The 22,743-nt window shown below is 45.7% G+C and overlaps 1 protein-coding gene across 1 annotated transcript in view; it reads right to left on the bottom strand.

The window, feature by feature from the left end:
* Positions 1-22,743, bottom strand: part of LOC142565900 (WD repeat-containing protein 11-like) — a 293,411-nt gene that overhangs the window by 210,252 nt on the left and 60,416 nt on the right. The window contains exon 5 of the mRNA XM_075676487.1: positions 13,799-13,972. Within this exon, the coding sequence (XP_075532602.1) occupies positions 13,799-13,972 (174 nt within the window). The remainder of the gene's footprint in view (positions 1-13,798; positions 13,973-22,743) is intronic.

Raw genomic sequence — 22,743 nt, 5'->3', positions numbered from 1 at the left:
TCGACGAGGACTCAGTGAGAAACTATTGCGACATTATTTCGGACCCTACAAGATCATCCGACGTATTGGCACACTGGACTATGAGGTCGTGCCAGACGGCATTTCGCATTCACAGCGGCGCCGCGCACGATCTGAGGTGGTCCACGTGGTGCGCCTTAAACCCTTTTATGGACGCTGAGGAACTTCCTGGTTTTGTTGTTGTCTTTGCTACGAGTGCTTCTTTTCTTTATTACTTTCGTTTGTTTGCAGCATCGGGTCGATGCTTTTTAAGAGGGGGGTAATGACACGTGTACTTATCTTTATCGGGCGACCACGTTTGGCCGCCTAACAAATGTTATCGCGCAGCGGAGGACGCACCTGCATGTAAAAGAAGTTTCTGGAATGTTATCGATGGTTCCGTACACTGTCTTTCACCGCAACTTGTGTAATCTGATTGCATGTATGCGCGACGCGAATAGTGCAGAACTTTGTGGAAGACATGCGGGTCCCATTGGTTAATCTGGAACATTCGACGACTGATCTATAAAAGCCGACGCGCTTGACCCGCTGATCAGATTTTCGACGATCGCTGACTGTGTTCGCTGCTCTCGTTGTGCTTTAAGTGTAGCCTGTTTTGTGGGCACAGGTTCGCCCAATAAAAGCTAGTTTTGCCTTTCAGAGTATTGCTACTGTGCTCTTTGACGTCACGACCACGTGACAATATCAACATGTTTTTCACCTGCGCCAAAGCATCGATGTCAAGGCAGTAAAGCCAGCCTCTTAAATTTTCTGTTCTTGCTACTAGCGGGCTACAAGAGCCAGCCAGAACGCATGCGTTTTTCGCTTGTTTCCCCGATCACCGCGCGGCGCACTTTGGCCTGCATTGTTTTTCTCGGGCCGATTGAATTTTGGCCTGCCAGAGTTTTGTACATTTTGTGGCTAGCAGACGAGAAAAATAAACAATGGTCGCTCGCCACCATCACCGTGCACATTCGATGGATTTCAACCCATACGCTTGAAAACATAACCTTCGCTTTGATGTTATTACAACCTCTCCGGAACGTCCTTTGTCTTACCGGTGTAGGATACCGATCAGTATGCGTATGGCTCTCTGTGGACCAAGCGTCTCTCATTTTCTTTGATATTCCTTCGGTAACCACATTAGGTGCCCAAAGTAGGCATACAATTGTGGCCAACATGCTTTCCTTTGCATTTTTCTTTTTCACTTCAGTGCCCCTGCCCAACAAAAAAAAGAAGACATTGTTGCGACACAGCGAATTGTTGCATGGTGAAAGTTCCGATTCTGTTACTTCTTCTTTTCTGGAAAGTGATGGGCCACGGGACTCTGATGTTCGTATTATATTGCTGCGATAGCAATTATATGGACACTTGAGGCGCATTCCTGCCATCGCCTTCAGGTGCCATGTGAACTCCAAGAGCTGAAATCGAAAGTTTGTCGGCAGCCCATCTGGCCCGAAAAATACATGTTGAATAAACGTAAAAAGACAGTGATTTCATGGGCTGAACGCCTACTACTACAAGCAAGAATATCAGAGTGCAATGCTAAGGTCTGTATGCTGAAAAATCATACCTTCTATGCTTGTTTCTGACTAGAGTTCTCGTGCCCTGCCGAATTTGCTTTAATTCAGCTACGTGCTAACTTTCAAGCAAGCGTGAGAACACAAAATAATGACGTCATGCACCATGCCAAGCTGGAAAGGCTGAGACTATCGTGAAACAATACATCCTGAAGTTTACCAAGAAAGGCTGTACATAATCTTTCTTCCTATAAACCTGACAAAGGGGAACTCTTTTCTTAGCCTTGGTCTAAACTTTAGCACAGGGCCCACATGAGATACGAAGTAGCTGATTTGTGCTGTTGAAAAGGCTCTAAGCCAAGTCGACGCCACTAGACGTGACGAAGCTCGCACGCATGTTATTAATGTGCCTTCTAGGCTTCAAACCATTCTTCAAACTCAGTGTTGTCGTTAGAGGAACATGAGGCTATCGATTGGCTTCGAAGCAATCCTGACATTGTCATTCTTCCGACTGACAAAGGAGATGCAGCTGTTTTGCTTGATAGTGGTGACTACACCAAAAAACTGCTGGCACTGGTTAGTGACGCCAATACCTATAGTCGCCTGACACGTGATCCAACAGGAAAACTCCAAAGGGACTTCCAGAAGCTTCTAGCTGACGACTTCCATTTGGCCCCGCCCCAGCATAAGTTGCTCTACTACCTGCTACTTTGTGACCACGGATAAGCTCCTGCACTTCATGGCCTACCAAAGATACACAAGCAAGGTGTTCTTATGTGGCCCATTGTCGAATACACTCACTACACAATACACAATTTGAAATGTAAAGTATGCATACCCAAAATTTATCAGGAAACTACGCATGTCTCAGACAGATTTCTGATATCGTGACAAGCGGTAACTTACAGATTTGTTTCTCCAAGGCTGTGTGGGACGCACAGTTTACGGTCAAAGCTCATTAGTTCGAATTCCACGGGGATGTTATGAAAATGCAAATATATAGTCTGATGTAGAGTGAACATGTGCGCACACCTTACATCATGTTGGCGAAAAGAACGTCTAAATTTCGAAGCACGACGCAGCCAGCCTAACCGGACACGGCCAATGTGGCCTAACGTGCCCGACGTCAAGATGGTATTTGCTCCAACCACGTGTTCGTCGTGCCAACTGTGCCGTCCCACAGTGCACGGCGGGGAAATAAAAGGTGCCTGCGCTGCTTCACTGACAGTCACAGCTATCCGTTCAAAGCGGCGCGCGGGTAGGGGATCATTCTGCGCATGCTCCAAAGAGAACAGCCGACGGCACGCGTGTCGAAGTCTAGAGGGGACGGCATTTTGGCTGGCGCAGTGGAAGTGCCGTAGTGTGACTGGCAGCACACGACACACACCGACGCTCGCCGCAGGAAGAAGACCTGCACTCTAATGCACTCTCGAAATGCATCACAACCTGCTGCGACGTTGGTATCCGTTGTACTTTCGTAGACGCACTGGTTGCACGCTGCTGAGTTCCACTGTACGCATAAGTGGCATCCAAACACGTATCCCAGCGATGCTTTCCTTTGAGTAATTGCCACGAATCTCAAAGGCTAGGCTTTTTCGCACTGCGAGCGCCGATAAACATCACAGCCGCCGTGTTATAGACATTACATGGTGCCGCTTCTCGGCAGAACACCTTGTAGATAAAGAGCATAGCCGTTAAGATGTAACATGAAAGAAAGAAAGCAAAAAAGATGCAGTTTGCCCGAAAGGCGAAGCATCAATTGCGATAGCAAATTAGCAGGCAACCGTATGAAGTAAGGATAGTACTTTTATCGGCCATATGAGCTTGTAAACATTCACTGTTTCACATTCACATTCAAGGTGTACCGCAAACATGAGCACATCACACCCGATTACTACGGACACTCGCTGTCAAAACGCTGACGTGAGGAAACGCGGCAACAGCAGCGAGCGAAGTGACATTTGTGCTGTCTACCGTTTTAGTGCAAAGTGAGCGCCGAGAACACACAGCAAGCACAACACTATAAGCCGCTGGCGCAACTAGACTCTGCCCCCAATGTAGATGCTTTCAGTTGCTCGCCCTTGGACTTTATACAGAACCTTGCAGTAACGCCAAGCCCTCGCCGACGGCAGAAATGCGCTCTGAGTGCGCAATAATAGCTATCGCAATAAATAAATAAAAGAACATGCAGTGTCGTGACCGCATTTTTATCTTGAAAGTCATGAGACAGGGAGAGAACCGACCTGCAACAGATGGCTGCAGATGGAAAAAGCAAAGCTGTGTGGTGACGATTGTCACCAGTGTGCTCCTGCGTACTAGCACTCTCCCTATCCCCGATGGCACGGAGTTTGAATTATCAGTGGCGGTGTGGATTTCAGTGTGAATTAGTGGGATGCATTACATGTTGCTTTCAATACATTGTTGGACAGACTGCGGCGGCTACTTCGAATTATCAGTAATTTCGAATTAACGAGTTGTGAATTAACGATTTTTACTGTACGTAATTTTATTTTTTACACATAAATGTTGCATGTCACTCGCGCTGTAAAATAATCTTCGATATATTTATCACAATGCTAACCTCAAAAGCTCCATGTTAAGCCTCAATGCGAACCTCAAAAGCCTACAAAAACTAAATACTAACTATCATGCATGAATTTACGCATGCTTCAACTAGCATGTGCTGTCATCTGAAACACAATATTTTTTTGTTGTCGAGAGATTAAAAGCATTTACACGAACATAGATGAGGATAACTTTATCCAGTACATAACATTCTGTTGTCAAACTTTAAAAGAAATATATTAAATTGAGACACTATATACTTACTATGTTGACAAAAACAATTTACTGTCAAGCTGGTAAGAATACAACAATGCTTTATTGCGACAGCAATTATATGGACACTCCAGGTGCATTTTTGTCGTCGCCGTCGTCATGATGTTCTATATAAAGTTCGAGGGCGATAACACCGTTGCCGTTCATCGTATGCTGTATGTGTGAGTGAAAGCATGCAAGGGAAGCCGGCAATCGCGGCTCAATCGGGCACGCATGAAGGAGAAAGGGGAGAGCAAACAGGTCGTTTTTCGTCACCCGAAAGGCCCAGGAAGGATCGGAGGGAGGGAGGGAGGGTGGGAGGGGGTCGGCCTTGTGCTCCAGCAGCGAGTGTACATTTCGTGACCGGGCGAAAGGGGAACTGACGATCATAGCTCAATCTCACACGCCATATATGGAGGAACGCAGGGAGGCAGAACAGGAGGGAAGGGGGGGGTGGCTTTGGCTTTGCCAACAAATGTGTACTGTGTAATGTGTAACAAATGTGCGCGCCGTATGTGAAAGGGATCTGGAGACGGCTCATACCTTTGTGTGCACCATGTTCTCACCACTCTTGCGTTGAAGCGATAGACCGCACAAAGGTCACTACATTCACTGCTGCTGCACTTGCTCACACCAGCATTTTGACAGCAAGTGTCCGGACTCATCGAGTGTGATGTGTTCATGTTTGCTTGTGCACAATGACACCATGCTTATTAATTCAGTTATTAAGCGAATGTTTTGAAGTTTATACGGCCAATAAAACTACTATCCTTACTTCATATAGCTGCGTACTAATTTGCTATCACAACCGATGCTTCACCTTTCGGGAGAAACTGCGACTCTTCTTCCTCAATGAGTTGCACAACCACACAATTATAATATAGTTGAACCTCAATACAATTAGAGGGCCCCTCACCAGGTCACATAAAAAATTTCGGTTATATGCTAAAAGTTGTTACGTGTCCTCTAGGGAGCGTTCTGCCACAAAAAATCTTCAAATCGGCTCATTAATAGCCGAGATAGAAATATTTCAGTGCCGCGAACCCATGATTTCAGCAGGTGGGCTCCACTGCCAAGCAAGACACTCTCTCCACTCGACCCGTCTAGCCTCCGCAAGTGGAATTCTTTCCCTCCGTTGTCCAATACCGGATCTCGAGGATTGCATGACACATACGTCAGGGCCTTGCCTTCATTTTTTTTCTCCTCGCTTTTCTTTCTTTTTTGCGGCACTGCGCACGAGCTTTTCTGACTGGTTTTGCGCAGCACACGATTTGGCCCGCTGTGCACAAGGACACACGACTAGCGGTATAACTCAGTGCTACACGAATACTGAGGCAGAACAAGCGGATCGCAGAGCATGATCACGCACCGGAACACGGGAGAAAATGGCACAGTTTCGGTACCTGTGCACGTGGCTGCATGACCTGATCGCATGACACGCAGACCTTCCGTTTGTGTGTGTTATTATTTCTCTGAACTTCAATGTGTCAATTCAAGCAACAGATCACACAAATAACAGATGGTGCCTTGAATAATTCTCAAAGTCACGTGTCACCATGAGTGACGTCACACTGCAGACCCGAGTACATAGGCACAGGGACGCGAGTATGTCACCGTTCGGCCTGGACTGCAGCGGCCGCAAGGAGAAGGAAAAACGGCATTCGGATTGAAATTTCAAACCTTTCCGCGGTGCGTAGTGATGCAATTCTTTGCAAACATGATCGTTGGCGCGCATTGTATGCTTGCACTTGTCAGCTCAAAATAGGCAGACCTGGTGAGGAGCCCTTTAAACCTCATTATAACGAACTTCAGTATAACAAATAATGAAGTATTTAACTTTTTATAACTTCTTGTCTATAAAAAACCATGTATTTAGAACCTCAATATAACAACGTGTGTTTCTACATGATTTCAATATAAAAAAATTTTACTGCTGCCGCGACGAAACACCAAGACAATAAATGGAAACTTCCACACACTCAGATGGTTGAATGGTTGAATTACAAGTGGCTGCTTGTGAACGCAGCTTTGAAATTTCAAAAGACGCGCTGCGTAACCAAGAGAAACCACCAAAGCAGAGCAGCAGCATGTTCAGTATGACGTCCAAGTGCAATAAGATACTATTGTGCCCTGCTCGATGTGTATTTTGGATGCGAGTGAAAGTGTGCATGGGTGAGCTGAGAAGGATGGTGGTTTGATGAGCACCGATGTATTTATGTTTTGTCAAGGATGCAGACATGCAAGAGCTGCACCGCCTTTGCCCGACTCTTGTGCGCAAGTGTGAGTTGTGAGAGAGAAATCTGGGGGCTGCCCCTAGGTACTACAGAGGAGGACACACTTTGCTCTGTTCACCCTAGCCGATGTTAATGCACACTAAACAAGAATGGGGGCTTAATTTCTGCCCAAACGAGATTACAGTGGCTGATACGGATCCGTAATGGCGAGGCACACAATACAACAAATCTGTACTAACAACTTGGGTACAATTCCTTGGTCTGGGCTAAACCCTCCTCCCTCAAGCTGTGCTTTGCACTGGGTCGCTTCATTCCCCTTGGCAGGAACCCTCCATGTCAGGTCTGGTGGTGAAGCACAGGTAACAAACAACTGCTGAAGAAGTCAAAGGGGGCAAAAGATATAATAATGCTTGAATTATATACATGCTGCACAAGATGCACAAGAAAAGAAAAAAAGAGGACAGGACAGAGCACTCTGTCTTGTCCTAATTTTTCTTTTCTTGTGCATCTTGCGTAGCATGTTTATAATTCAAGTATGAATGAACTAGTCCACAAGGAAGTATTATATAATAATGCAGTTACGGGAAAAAAAAATGTGTGTGCAATTAGAATGATGGGCTTCTCAATAATAAGCGCAGTGCTACGACAACGCTACACCATGAAATTACGAGTGGAGCAACAGCTTATTCGGGAGTATTTATCCGTAGTCACGTAGGTGCAGGTCGGCTAGGGGCAAATGGAGCAAAGTGCATCCTTTCTCTGCAGTACCTAGGCACTCTCCGCAGATTTTCCTCACATCACAACTCACGCATGCACACAAGCATCAGGAAAACACGGCATATCTCTTGTGTGTCTGGGCTCTTGATTAACATGATCAAGCACGTGTGAGGGGGGGAGAGAGAGAATAAACATTTATTTCATAAAGCGAGTAGAAAATTTCCTCGATGAGTGGGGCCCTCAGTCCAGGGCTCCATTGCCATGCGCGACTTCGCGAGCCCGCTGGATCAGCCGTTGCTGTTCCTGCTGGCTTGTGCTGAGCAGCGCAGACTTCCAAGAGGAAAGGGTAGGGTTGGGTATAGGAGGAACACCTGAAGGGTTAGGGCATTCCCATATGGAGTGATACACCGTGGGTTTGGCCCCACAGTGGGGACAATAGGAAGGGTACAGGGTGGGATGAAAGATATGTAGCATGTGGAGGCAAGGAAATGAATTGGTCTGCAGTTGCCGCCAGACAGCGGCATCTGCTCTATTAAGCGAAGTATGAGGAGGGGGATAGTTATGGCGACTTTGTCGGTAGTACTCGAGCGTCTCAGTGTACTGTAGGGGCTCTGGCGGTGCGTCGTCTGGGTTGGACAGCTCTTCCGATGGTGCCCGGCCAGTCAGACCTCGGGCTACCGCATTAACGCGTTCATTACCATGGAGAGAGGCGTGTCCAGGAGTCCAGACGATACGCACCCTGTGTAACGTGGGAGAGGGGACAGAGGAGAGAATTCAATGTGTATGTGCAGTCACGAATCCTTGCGCGAAGGCCCGGCAGGCAGCCTGCAAGTCTGTCACTATGGTGATGGGGGTGTCTTGTGCGGAGAGGGTCGAGGCATGGACAATGGCCAGGGCTATAGCCCCTTCCTCTGCTGAGCAGCTGTGCGTTGTTAGAACTGTGGCACACACCCTAAGCGCGTCTGTATTGTCAGTTACAGCTAAACACATGGCCCGCCTCTCTGGGTAGCGGGCCGCGTCCGTGTACAAAACCGGTGTAATTGTGGTGCGGTCTCCAAAAATGCGTGCCAGGGCCTGAGTTCGGGCGCGTCTACGGCCGGCGTGTCGCTCGGGATGCATATTGCGGGGAATTGGAGCTACTTGTATGCTAGCACGTAGAGCAGGAGCGAGGCGATACTGTGGGACGTGTGTGGGTGTCTCAGGGACAGGGTAGCCAAGGCGAGAAAGTATAGCGCAGCCCTGACGGCTGCGTCTGAGACGTTGGAGCTGACCATTGCGATGAGCCTCCAAAAGCTCGCCTACGGTGTTGTGGATACCAAGCTGAAGAAGCCGTTTTGTGGAAGCATGTGGAGGCAGCCCAAGAGCCGCTTTCACTGCCTTCCGCAGAAGGGCGTCCATCTTCTGAGTTTGAGTGAGGGTGAGATTGTGATAGGGGAGGTGATATGTGAGCCGGCTGATTATCAGAGCCTGTACTATGAGGAGGACGTCTTTCTCGCGAAGGCCTCTTCTACGATTAGTAATGCGGTTTATCATATGTGTGACTTGTGCTATCTGCTGACCCAAAAGGTGCGTAGTGTGCGAGGCTTTGCCATTCGACTGAATGTGGAGGCCCAAGATGCGGAGTCTAGCTACCTGAGGGATGGGGCTGCCGTGTAAGAACAGGGAGATATTAGGGGATTCGTCGGTTCTGCGGCGCCGCCTGTGCACGAGGAGCAATTCGGACTTTTCAGCTGCACAGGAAAGGCCTCCCGTGGCTGCATAGTTCTGCACGACACGTACAGCTTCCTGGAGAGCATCCTGGATGGCCCCATCGGATCCCTGGGTTGCCCAGATCGTAACGTCGTCGGCATAGAGAGCGTGCCGGATGGTGGGTATCTGGTCTAGTAAGGGGGGCAGCTTAGCCATAGCCACGTTGAAGAGGGTGGGCGATAAGATCGAGCCCTGTGGTGTTCCTCTACCTGTGAGTGCGATGACGTCCGACCGGAGCTCTCCTATCCCAATAGTGGCTGTGCGGTCCGACAGGAAAGCTCTGACATAGTTATAGGTATGTGTGCCGCATTGGGAAGAAGCCAGATTGTCGAGAATTAGATCGTGGGAGACGTTGTCGAAAGCCCCTTTGAGGTCCAGGGCCAGAATAGCTCTGGTTTGTGCCGTAGTGGGGCCATCCACAACGTCCTCCTAAAGCTGCAGCAAAATGTCTTGCGCAGAGAGGTTAGGGCAGTAGCCGAAGAGTGTATCCGGAAAGAATTGGCTGTCTTCGAGGAAGGGTTGTAGCCGCGAAAGTACAACGCGCTCGAAGAGTTTACCTACACATGAAGTTAAGGATATAGGTCGGAGATTCTGGAGGGACAGTGGCTTGCCTTGCTTAGGAATTAGCATGATGTCCGCATGGCGCCATTCCTGTGGAAGCGTGCCATTCCTCCAGTGGTCATTGTAGAATGCAGTTAAGTCTTTAATGGCCCCATCATCTAGGTTGCGTAGGAGTGTGTATTGAATCCCATCAGCCCTGGGTGCAGTGTTGCGCCTAATACCCTGTAAGGCCGCCCTAACCTCGGCTTCTGTAATATCAGCGTCTAGGGAGGTGGCGTCTATGTGTGGGTAGTCTCTGTAGGTGGAGCGGGTGCCTGTAGCAATGTAGCGTTGCTGTAGAGTGTGAAGTAGAGTAGTGTCATCGAGGCCTGATTTGTGGAGGATGGTGCGGACTCTGTTGCTAGTGTGTATTTTGGTTTGCGTAGGGTTGAATAATGCGCGGAGTAGCGACCAGGTCCGAGGTGTGCTTAGCGTGCCGCTGAGGCGATCGCAAAGGCTATGCCAATTGTTATTAGTGAGGGTGTTCGCGTAGTCATCTGCCTCCGTAGTTAGGCGGGCAATACGCAGACGAAGTTTCCGATTATGTTTTTGCCGGCGCCACCGCCGGGTCAGGCCTCTACGGGCCTCCCAGAGATGGAGCAAATGGAGATCCACATCGGGTGTCTCTGTTGTCGCAGTGATGTGTTGAGTTGCCCTTTTTAGATCAGTTTGGAGTTGTTTGATCCACTCCTGAAGGGAGAGGGTGTCCTGAGGAGCTAGGGAGGACCGATTACGCCTAAATTTATCCCAATTGATTAGCTTAACAGTACGTTCAGGAGTGCGTGTTGGTTGTACCTGCAGTTCAGTAGCTAGAATGTAATGGTCGCTGCCCAAGTTCTCCACGAGATTGCGCCAAGAGTGTTGACCTACCCCTCTGACCATGGTGAGATCAGGGCACGTGTCTCTGCTTACGCTGTTGCCTAATCATGTTGGCTGATCTGGTTCTGTCAGCAGAGTCATGCGATGTAACGCAAGAACTTGAGCAAGCCGGCGTCCTTTCGGCGTTTCTGTTTGGTAACCCCAGGCCAGGTGCGGGGCATTGAAGTCGCCTACAATGACCATCTGTTTAGCCACCTTGCATAGATGTGCAAAAAGATGTCCGAACTCATGCTTCCTCGCATTAGGTGCGCTGTAGATATTAAGCACAAACAGGCTGCTATGGGAGCAAGAGCACGGGACCAATTCGAGAAGTACATGCGGTATGGGTGAGGTTTCGAGGGTGTGTTCGATAACGGTCAAATGTTTGGACACTAAAGTGGCTGTGAGGTGTGGTGTGTTGCTATTTATTGTGTCTGTGTGCGTGTTGTAGCCGGGAAGTGTAGGAGTACAATGCACTTCCTGCAACGCTATTACATCGGGGGGATGGGGCTGTGTGGCAATGAATTGCGTAAGGGATCCGCGTTTCCGGCAGTAGCCCCTGCAATTCCATTGCCACACGCTTAGGGGTTGGGGGGTAGCGCGTGTCCCTTTACGGTTGCTGGCCATGATCGAGTATTATTTGTTTGTGTGTTATACCCGGGGACTGTCCGGGTGGTGGCTCATCGGCCTGGGAGGTGCCGGGAAGTGAGTGGTCCGGGCCCAGTGAGGCGGGTTTTCGGTCCGGTGACGGTAATCGGGCAGGACGAAGGTAGGGATGCGATCTTTGTGTTTCACGTGAAGGGGACAGGGAGCGTTTGGATGAAGGCGGAGGGATCGAAAGTTTTGGAGATGCGATGAAGCGTGAGGCAGATGAAGCATTTGCTACCTGCTGCCAGTGCTTTTCATGATAGCATTGTCCCACTACGGGTGATACTATCAGCTCCAGGGGCAGACTGGACGCGGAAGCATGACTGGTTCCGCTTTGTACCAACAATGTGAAGATATTGTCGACACAGCATGAAGCCGTATCTTTCATTGCCGACTCTAAGATTCAACAAAATGCAAATTTGCTTTTTCTAATAGACTGGTAATTCAGAAAGTTTTGCGGCCCATTCCATGTAAGAAAACCCCATCAGTGACTACTTATTTGCATAAAAGGTTTAATTTCAATATAGCAAAATTTTGATATAGAGAATCAAATTGCTAATTTTACAGACTTGATTATATCGAGGCTTAACTGTATAACGAACATGGGTATAATAAATGACCAAATTAAATATAAAATTTGGTGGGTCATGCTTTATTTGAAAGGAGTATTATCTTCTAATAAAGAAACAGAAAATGGTGGATCCGACACAGTATCGGTTGTGGGAATGCATGTGCATTTCGATATGTTTGGAGCAGCCGTGCGGTTATCACGCAATGATCACGTGCTCACTCGCTGAGGGTAGTGGGGAGAGGGCGTGTTTTGCCACTGCCGCTGCGTTTCATGCCTGGCTGCAACGCCACAGCCAAGGCACCCCGTTCCCTCCTTTCCCCTTTATTTGAACCGAGGAGACTCCCTCTCCGCTGCTTGGGAGAAGCGCTATTCGCCCTTTGGGTTTTTGTCTTTGGGCTGACGTGCTTGCAACTGGCCGCAACTCAGCTGAGCCGCGGAGACCGCCACACCCCGTCCCTGTGGAGCGCCCGGCCTCTGTGAGCTACTGACCACTCCAGGGCCCGAGTGCTGATTTATGCTAGGTGAATCAGTCTCTTGTGTGGTTCCCCCTTTGTGCGTTTTTTTTTTTCCTGCCACAGCCGTGCAGAATGCTCCGTCGCTGTGGTTTTCATTTGTCTGTTTTGTCTGCTGTTGTTGCTTTTGATAGTATACGAAATTTATACCCATGTCACACGGGAACCCATGAACTCCTTTAGGATAAAGGAGTGCGAGACTTCCTAAAGGAGTTCGACCTCATGAAAGTTGTGGTCAGGTCACATGGCCAATAAGGTGTTTTTGAAAGTAGCTGCCAGAGGTGCACTCAGCGATGTTTAGTTTTTGTACAAGTACAAAAACGTAACTTCTAATTATGCTCGTAGCTATTATAATTAATGTGCCTGCCATAAAAAATATTATTCAATATATTTTATGTGAGAAACATACACCTTGATAAAAATCAAGGTGCACTAGGCTAAACATAGCAGTGCTGACAGCGACGCTAGCCACCCTGTACTTATGTGTTTTCCTTTGCGGTGTGGTGAGTTGGCCCTGTGTTCTGCTACCTGAACTGCAGCAAACTATACTAAAACGCAACATTTCATCTACAGTGAACTCCTGAGCTTTCCTTTTATTTTGTGTATTGTGCTGATGTCTGTCATGAGTGACCACACCGACCACTGCACGGCAATGGCCACATTTACATGAACCTGACGCGAGTGGGTCTAGTCAGAAACCTGGGCTGACTGAGCCCGACCTAACCGCGTTTACATGAACTCGCTTCTTACAAGTCTTGACAACAGTCAACTGGAATTTCTCAAATAGAGTCATCTGTAGTAGTATCAAGTTGATACTGTCTAGGCCTTTGCTGCAAGTGCCTGAGCTCCAGCGTGATTTTTTTGCTTTGACATTATGGTTATTTTATCTTTTTGTTTTGTTTTCTCAGGGTACAGTGGTATGACAGATAAAGTTTAGATGTTTGGTATTCTCCAGGGGCAGGTGCCATGATTTGTTTTGCTTTTGTGTTTTTGTGACGGTGGTTACAAAAAGTGCTTATTGTCTGGAATAAACTTTAGTTTGAAGTTAGCACTTGTCCTGTCACTTTCTCTTGTGTTGTACTTTTCCTTGCATAGTTAAGGCAGTTATGCATACATACAAACTCGCCAAAATTTCAGTTCTTGTATGCTCGAGTCTGGTCCCTATTCATACATTCTTTATCATACATTCCAGAGCAGTTGGCAGTTCTAGAGTCATCTTAAGAACATATTACACTGTTCACGATGTGCGTACAATCTGATGACTGGCCCATCTCGCTACCAAAGTAACAACAATGTATTGAAAGTTCCTGGCATAGCAAGTGCATTCTTGTACAAGAACAATAACATAACAGTAATGATGCGGTGAAAGTAGTCCCCTTCAAGGAGTACAACAATGGGATGTGTGGCGATATTAATTTTGTTCTGTGAAAAAATTTCAGCCAGTAGAGCATGTCAAAATTTTTTCTGTATGCATGAAATGTAACAGTGTTACCACTGGATCTTCACGGCATCACACTTTGCAGCTTGCCTACAAAGAAATCCCTAACTCGAAAGACAGGCACAAGGTCCACTTACACAAAACTCTGCTTTCGCAGAATGGGTCCAAGGAGAATGAAACTGGGGGCTCAGTATAGCACTTCCTCCAGACTTGGGCACCCGTGTCCGCATGCCAGAGAACCAGGGTTCCCATAGAGTAGAGAGCAAGCAGCAGGTGGTGATTGCTATCTCCACCTAGGAGCCAACCAAGCTCTGCACAGAGCAAAACATTCTTATTTGAAACAGTCATACATGGTGATGTCCACACTTTGAAGGACCTATAATTTACCTTAGAAGGCTTTGCAGTCATGCAGTGGACCCCTCCCGCCCACAAAAAGGTCAGTTCTAGTTAGATGTAAAGAAGTGCCCGACACGCAGAAATCAGGTAAGTGCTCAAGATCACTAAGGGTTAAAAGGAGACAGTAAATGATGCTCAGCTGGTGCACAACTACTTTGAAGCTCTTTCTGCTACTGTCCAACAATAAAAAAAAGTGTTGCCAGCAAAAATAACAACGTATAAATAGCCTCCTTTAAATTTCGCACCCGAACTGCATTGCTCACGAAGCCCATTTACCATCACGATTTGAAGGGTTCCATCCCCGCTTTATGTCGATCATTTTTGCACAGGAAAACCCAGCAAAAGTTGCCATACTGAAATGTCATTATCGATGAATACAGTGTGACCATTCTTTTTTTTGTAAATTAACAGTGGACAAATTTTGGCCAGATGTTCTGACAGTTTAAGACATTGTGAAGAGGTAGTGGGGAAACCTTGTAGGTGTTTCTGCTATCCGTCTTATGATCTTATGTTGCATTCTTGAAGAACCAAGCCTCTACCACCAGTAAAAGTGGCTCAAACGGAAATTCAGACTAGTTGGTCTTGCATAATGGGTAAATCTCAGCGTACTAAACTGGGTCGTCGGACCCTCGTCTAATGAGCTGTGACTTTTAAGTAAACTTTAAATGTAATCTACCAATCTAGCATTAGACCTTGTAGTTGGCTCACGTGTTAACTACAGATGTGGAAATACAAAAAAAAAAAGACTTGGAAGATTTGTCCGTGGAACAAATCATGGCCTTGAAATTGGAATCTGGCACCTCAGCATAAAAAATTAAACTCTAAGTATACCGTATTTACTTGTGTAAGACACAGAATTTTTTTTTTAAGAAGTTTTACTGGGTGCGGCCTTAATCAAGGCAGGCTTATGGCTACTCACTGAAGCCTCAAACTGCACTCAGATTGCTATGCAAATAAACGTAACCGCTGTCGGCCAATTATGAACACATTTACAGTCGCTGAGAGATATTTTGGATATGGACTAGTGCCATCTTGTGACTAGTGCCAAACTTTTTTTTCCAAATTTTCGTACTCCAAAGTGAAGGTGCGGGCCTTACACAAGGGTGGGCCTTACACGAGTGAACACGGTATCTTGTAACAGTTATTAGATGTTTCACACTATATGTTTGGCAGCAATAACAACTCTATGCTTGTAAAATTCTCAATATTCATCAGAGCATCCAGCTGGTTACTCTAGCCAAAACCCTCGCATATATAATCAAATTATCAAATCAGAGTTTGTCAATAAACCCAAGATAAAATGTTTACAGAAATATTTGGACCGTTAGCCTTTATGGCTAGTTATAGGTCAAATCTAATACACAGGTTTAGTAAAGCAATGAAGGGGGCTAGTTGGTGAACGTTCATGGTTACATTGCACTTAGTTTTGCGCTTAGTTTGCGCTTAGAAGGACGTACGTCCATGTCCTGTCTTTCACTTAATAGTGTCAGTGTAAAACTAAGCGCAATATAACCATGAACATAGGTTTATGTAAACAGGTTTGAAAGAAGAGGTGCAGTGAATAGGTTAGACATAGCGATGCAGATAAATAGCAGTGTAGTCTTTTTTTTTCATTCATTTTTTAAACAGCGTACAGAAAACAAAAACAAAAAGAAACACATCGCAATCAATACAATTCAATATCTCTACAAATACAAAGTCGTGTTGTATGTGTGAAAAAAAAAGTATATAATAGAAATGACTAACAAGGCAGTGCCAAACATACAAAGAAAATTACAAAAGCGCCATGTACATTCGAATCAACAAACCTTTCCAGTAGAAAAATACAAATAACATGCTAGAAATAGTGTACGAAGAACGTAGACTTGCAGCATTCTGATTGCAAGTTCAAGTGCTACATGACTGATTTAAAAAATGTATATTACAAGAGAAATTAACGTTGCGTGCAAGTTTAATTTCGAGGGGAATGGAGTTCCTAATTTTAGCAACAATGTATTGAATTAATTTTTCCCCATGTAAGTTTCGGCAGGTTGGGAGATTAAAGTTACTGTTCGCTGCGTGCCTTGCGTTATGGGTTGGTAAACACAGGAAACTCGAGGGTAGTGGAAAATTATTGTATTTACTTGCATAATGATCACACACCTGAATTTGTCGTCAAAATTCGATTTTTTTCTTTCCTGTGTAATGATAGCACCTTTAACTTGTCGCAGTGATATGTCGCGTGCAAAGTCTAGCTAATGATGATCGCACTTACCATCTGTCAAATGCTTTGCGAACGACTCTTGAAGACATACCAAGCAGTCTGCATGCAGCCAACATTCTTAAGCAGGTGCCCCATTTCATTTCTTTTATCACTCTCCGCACTTCCATGAAAAAAAAAAAGCTATAACCAAACTTGCCTCGGCTATATTATTTGTAGGGTTCATAATAGTTTTGGTCAACAACAACAACATAAAGGGCGCCTTTCGATTCTTCTCGTCTGCACTCATGGGCACGCAACAAATCGCGAGCAGCAACGATAGTGACCATGTTTACACTGATACTTTAGAAGTGTACCCTATTCATATGCCGACGCTTGTAACGCAGTTAAGATATTTGCCCACCCTTAGCGGAAATGTGCTGTATTAGGATAGCAGTGAAGACAAATGCTGTAGTTTCCGCAGCATGCCCGCCATATGTCTATGTCACTGGCAGCTAAGCGCGCCCATCTGTTTCCGTCCCCTCAAAGTGGACATGGCTATGTTATTGTCGCAAACTTGCCAATATTAACAATATTATTCATTACTAATATGAAAAAACTGTTTCAATGCATGTAATGTACTCAGGAGAAGAAAAATAATCGAGTTCGGCACGTTCGGCTTGCTCCGCTGGCTGCCATTTTTGTTTTGGTGTCCCACACTGACAGCGGCAACCACTTGTTTGTCATCCCGCTGTAAATGCGAGATGAAAAAAGAAAATGTTTCTTCTTGTGGGAAATTTAACCCGCGTAATGATCGGACCCCTGAATTTGGGTCAATTTTTTTTAGAAAAAGTGCGGTCATTATGCAAGTAAATACGATAGTGTTGATTACAGTCAAACGTTGTTACTACGAATCCCACATTAACGAATTTCTCAAATTTAGAAATATTTTAAATATCCCCACCATATTGCCTATATTTTCAATGTAAAAATATTTAAGAACTACGAATTTCAATACAGCGCATATTTTAGAATAACGCACGTAGTTTATTTTCCCCTTTATAACTGAGGAACATCATAGTTACGAATTCGACTAAAAGTAACAGCGACGCAACTCTCGTGTGAAACAGAAACAGCGACTGCAGTAGCTATCATCATCACCACGTCGAATGCCAACTGCGTCAGCACGAACTTCACAAAGAACTTCGCGACAAAGGTTGGGGAATGTTTGCGCGAGATCCAACGATGACTGCAGCTAGCCACGGCACCAAGAAGCAAAAGCAGTTTTCGCTACAGGACAAATTGGATGTATTGCAGGAAATCGACGTAGGGAAAAAGCAAATCGACATGTACACACAGCATGGCATTGCCCCATCAACCGTGGCGACCATTTTGAAAGACCGAGACAAGATTGTCAAGCTTCACCGAGAATCGCAACTCGCTCCTACGAGGAAACGGCTGCACTGGGAAACTTTCAAAATGTGGACCAAGCTGTTCTCACGTTGTTCAAAGATGCCAGACTGCAAAATCTTCCCGTGTCTGGCCCAATGCTCCAAGAAAAAGCCTGCGAATTTGCCGATGTACTTGAAATAACTGGGTTCGACGCCAGTGCTGGTTGGCTTTTTCGTTTCCGCCAAAGGAACGGAATAACTTGGCAGGTGGTCTCGGGCGAAAAAAAGGCTGTTTACAGAGCAGGTACCGAGGCTACCGGGGGGGCTTAGCGGAGAGACGAGAACTAGGAGACAGAGTCCTGATTAATAAGGATATAGCTGGCAACATACAGGAATTCTATACCATTCACGAGAGGGTGGCAGGTCTTGTGAAACTTAATAAGGGGTACAAAATGAAGGTCGTACAGGTCTGCGCCCCTACATCCAGTCACGATGACCAGGAAGTCGAAAGCTTCTATGAAGACGTGGAATCGGCGATAGGTAGAGTGAAAACAAAATACACTATACTGATGGGCAACTTCAATGCCAAGGTAGGCAAGAAGCAAGCTGGAGACAAGGCAGTGGGGGAATATGGCATAGGCACTAGGAATAGCAGGGGAGAGTTATTAGTAGAGTTTGCGGAACAGAATAGTATGCAGATAATGAATACCTTCTTCCGTAAGTGGGATAGCTGAAAGTGGACGTGGAGGAGCCCGTATGGAGAGACTAGAAATGAAATAGACTTCATACTCTGCGCCAACCCTGGCATCATACAAGATGTGGACATGCTCAGCAAGATGCGCTGCAGTGCCCATAGGATGGTAAGAACTCGAATTATCCTAGACCTGAGGAAGGAACGGAAGAAACTGGTACATAAGAAGCCGATCAATGAGTTAGCGGTAAAAGGGAAAATAGAGGAATTCAAGATCAAGCTACAGAACAGGTATTTGGGGTTCTTGGAGAAGTATGGGAGAGGCCTTTGCCCTGCAGTGGGCGTAACCAGGCTGATGATGATGATGATGACAGAGCAGGTGCAGAGTCCTGGCGCAGTGATAGCTTTTTAGAAGTGGCTGAATCGTACTCTGAACGACATTTTCAACGCGGATGAGACCGCATGTTTTATCAGCTCCTGCCGCACCAGATAATGCACTTCAAAGGGCAGCAGTGCAAAGGAGGGAAGAAGTCACGTCTTCGCGTGACAGTCCTGCTCTGCTGCAGTGCAACAGGCACAAAGAAAAAACTGGTCATCATCAGCAAGTACGCGAAGCCTCGCTGCATGAAAAACGTCATGTCGTTACCATACGACTACTACGCCAACAAACAAGCTTGGATGACCAGAGACCTGTTTACCGAATGGCTCATCAAACTCGACGACCAAATGAGGAGGGATGACCGAAGAATTCTACTGGTTGTCAACAACTGCTCGGCCACATTGTGAATGTTCGCTTGACGCACGTTCACTTGGAGTTCCTGCCACCAAACAATACATCCTTGCTGCAAATCCTAGACCAGGGCATTATAAAGAGTGTGAAAACAGAATTTCTTAAGCGCCTTGTGCAGCGGTTGATTATCAACATCTGCCTAAAGCAGCCGACTGCAATCAATATTTGTCAGGCAGCAGAAATTCTTACAGGAGCTTGGTGGGACTTGAAGGCATCCACCATTAGCAACTGGTGGCAAAAAGCAGCGCTTGTTAAAGTGCCTGTGCACCTTGAAGATGACCTGAAGGTGACTGACAACAACACAGGAGACCTGCGAACCAAGGTTGCTGAACTGCTGCCTGCCGTCCTTTCCTACGACGACTACGTGGAGAATGACAGCGCAGCACTAATGGCGGCAGACCTCACAACCGAAGAGATTGTTAACTGCATTCACGACTTCTCCAGTGATGATGACCACCCGAAGGAAGACAACTGTGGGTCACCGATCACAGAAGATGAGATCGTGTCGAACATTGATGTTTTAATGCACATGAACAAAGTCCGCACTTTCATCGCTCGGTGCATTGACATACCTGATGAGGTATTGTGCTAAGTGGAAGATGTAGACGCATTGCTGATTGGTAGTGCGTGCTGCACGCGCCAGAAGAAAATCACTGATTTCTTCAAATAAAGCAGCTTTGAAGTAAGTGAAACATTTTTATTTGAGAGTGTGCTTGTCTGCATACGCATCTACTGCCAAGGTACGTGATTTTCATTCCTAGGTTTGTCCACTGGCTTATAACCACAAGTTTTTAATTACAACAATATTTCAAAATAACGAACGATTTTCAGCGATCCTGTATGATTCGTTATATCGAGATTTGACTGTGTAGCATCCACCAAAACTGCAGTTTTATAATTTCATTGTAACATGAACGGTAGTGTCTGAGTATGTGCAAATAATTGTGTGCTTGGGCAATGAGGAGACGATAATGTGATAATTCTGAGTGCGTCTTTGTAACCGTATAACCAGCGCTATGTACGTTACGTAAGTGAAGCCCCATATTTTGCTGAAATAACTCAGTTGTGACTGAAATAAGGAAAAATATAATGATCGAAGCTTGTTATTTTGGAATTACGTATTGAAGTAATGTTAATGAGTGTAAAACATGCAAATGCGAGTTTTTTCGATATATTATTAACCTGTTCTTTCCAATGCAAGTTTTCATCCATTACTACACCCAAATACTTAAATTGGAAATGCGCTTAATGGGTTTGCTGTTAATATGCAAGTTCAGAAGACTATAATCTAAACTTTTTCTCCTGGTATGAATTATAACGTTTTTAGTTTTGTCAGTATTTAATGTTAGTTTGTTACGAGAGAACCACGTGGCAATTGCTGCTAACTCTGTCGTGGTTTGTTCTTGTAGTATGTAGAAAAAGTTACTTTGAAAAATTAATGTAGTGTCATCAGCATACATTACAGTTTTGCATGACAGAGCATACGAGAGGTCATTTATGTATAAGGAGAACGGTATAGAGCCTAGGGGTTCCCTGGGGTATCCCACAGGTAATATTTTTAAATTTGGAGGTTATGTGGTCAAACACAACACATTGTTTCTGATCTCAGAGATAGCTAGAAAAGAACTGAAGTGTCTTGTTAGCAAAGCCATTAAGATTCTAACTTTTTTAGTAATATGGAATGAGAGATCATATTGAATGTGTTTTTTATGCCTAAGAAAATGACAACGGCTATTTCATTGGTTTGGAGTAGAGTTGACTAACTGTGGAAAAGTAAAGATGATGATGTGTGGTGTTTAATGGCGCAAGGGCCAGCTATGGCCAAAGAGTACCATGACATATGGTAATGAATTTTCTATTTTGCATGAAATGAATGAATGAGTGACAAGTGGGAGATGTCCCATGGCTGTATAAGAGCCTAAAAACAATCCGCCAAAAATCGCGTAAAATATATGAGAATCAAAATCATGACAATGGCTAATGATATGTGCTATGAGCATAAAAGTTCCGTTAGGAAGACATGATATAACAAAACCTATACAATAGTGCTAGTGCCTCAAGAGTCCTTGAAGTCAAGGACCAAGAGGCATGTGCTGTGAAAACATATTGCAGTGCAGCTGAAGCCTACCAAGAGAGGCTGTGCCACAGATAACCAGGTCAAATGATTTGTATAGTGTCTACATCTGCTAGAAACTTTAGTACTGCTTCAAAACCAAAATGTGGCAGGTGGCTCAGAAATAATGCTGGGTGAACGGGAATTAGCTCATGATATGTAGGATAAATATCCAGGGCAGTGTGTTAGCTCGCGAAACGTCATCCAGTCAGCTGAATCGACTTTCCACTGAAGAACGTGTGTAGAGCCCTCATCTTGTTTTGTAAGGTTTAGAACGACTGGGAAGTGACCACTTCCATAAGGGTTCTTAATCAAATCCCACTCCAGATATGGCAAAAATGTACTGGACGCTATGCTTAGGTCTAAGGAAGAAAATGTTTTGTGCATAGGGCGATAGAATCTTGATGCTTTCTTGTTAAGCAAGCAGGCACTTGAAGAGAATAGGAAGTTTTCTATTATTCATCTTCTTGCATCAGAGCGAGAGTTGCCCCACAGTGTGCTATGCCCATTTAGATCACTGACGACTATTTAAGGGCGATGGCGCACATCAACGAAGCATTCTAGAGAGTTCATAACTTGGGAGAATGTATACAGACGTGATGATAACTAGTTTATTGAATAGCACTGCTTTGCTAGCAACTGCCTCAAGAGGGGTTCAGAGTTGCAGTTGCCAGCAGGCAATGTTTCTGTCGACTATTACAGCTACACCACCGGATGATGCAACAGTGTTGTCTCAATCTTTCCGGAAAAGAGCGTATTGCCGTAGAATGTTTATGTAGATTTAAGATGTGTCTGCTGAACACAAAGCACCTTTGGATTATATATGTGTAAAGTTCTTTAATGTCATCAAGGTTGTTCATAGGCCCTCTCATGTTCCAGTGCAATATTTGTGTATTCATACCGTTTGTGTTTTTGTGCTGCATGTCAAGATCAGTCAAGTTGGCTTACGGAGCCTTTTCAGGCCCCGTAATCCGGGTTTGTCTTTCTTGGAACGGTTATGAGAACCGCGCCACTCCCGTTGCGCTGAATGCGCAGCCTGGCTTGGGGTTGTGTCCATCGACTCTTGGAAGCCACTGGACTTACGCTCACACGAGCAGGGTGTTTTCGGGATGGGCCTCGCCTAAAGAGGCGAAGCCTTGAAGGCCATCAATCTAGAGGTCGATGGCCCCTACTTCAGGGATGGCAAAGCAGTGCTGGCTGCAATCGCCGGGGGAGCTGTTGGCATGGCCATGGCCACACTCTTTGCAGACCGGGCAGGTGCTGGAGTTTGCTGCGGTGTTGCTCCCTTACGCACTGCATCAGCATACCTTGCGGTAAGAAGAAATGATATGCACTTTCGCGCTTTCTGGATGGAAATGTTTTCCTTTACTTTGAGTTTGATTATATTGTTACGTGGTGCTGATGGTTAAGAACACAGTAGCAATACTGTGAATGATGAAACTAGCGTTTTATTGGGCAAATTTGTCCCCTCAAAAACAGGCTACACTCAAAGAACTACGATAGCGTCAAGCACAGTCGGCGA

The sequence above is a fragment of the Dermacentor variabilis genome, unplaced genomic scaffold, assembly GCF_050947875.1.
Source record: "Dermacentor variabilis isolate Ectoservices unplaced genomic scaffold, ASM5094787v1 scaffold_12, whole genome shotgun sequence".
In the NCBI taxonomy this organism is placed as follows: domain Eukaryota; kingdom Metazoa; phylum Arthropoda; class Arachnida; order Ixodida; family Ixodidae; genus Dermacentor; species Dermacentor variabilis.
Note: the sequence above shows the minus strand (reverse complement) of the source record. Positions and strands in the feature narration are given on the sequence as shown.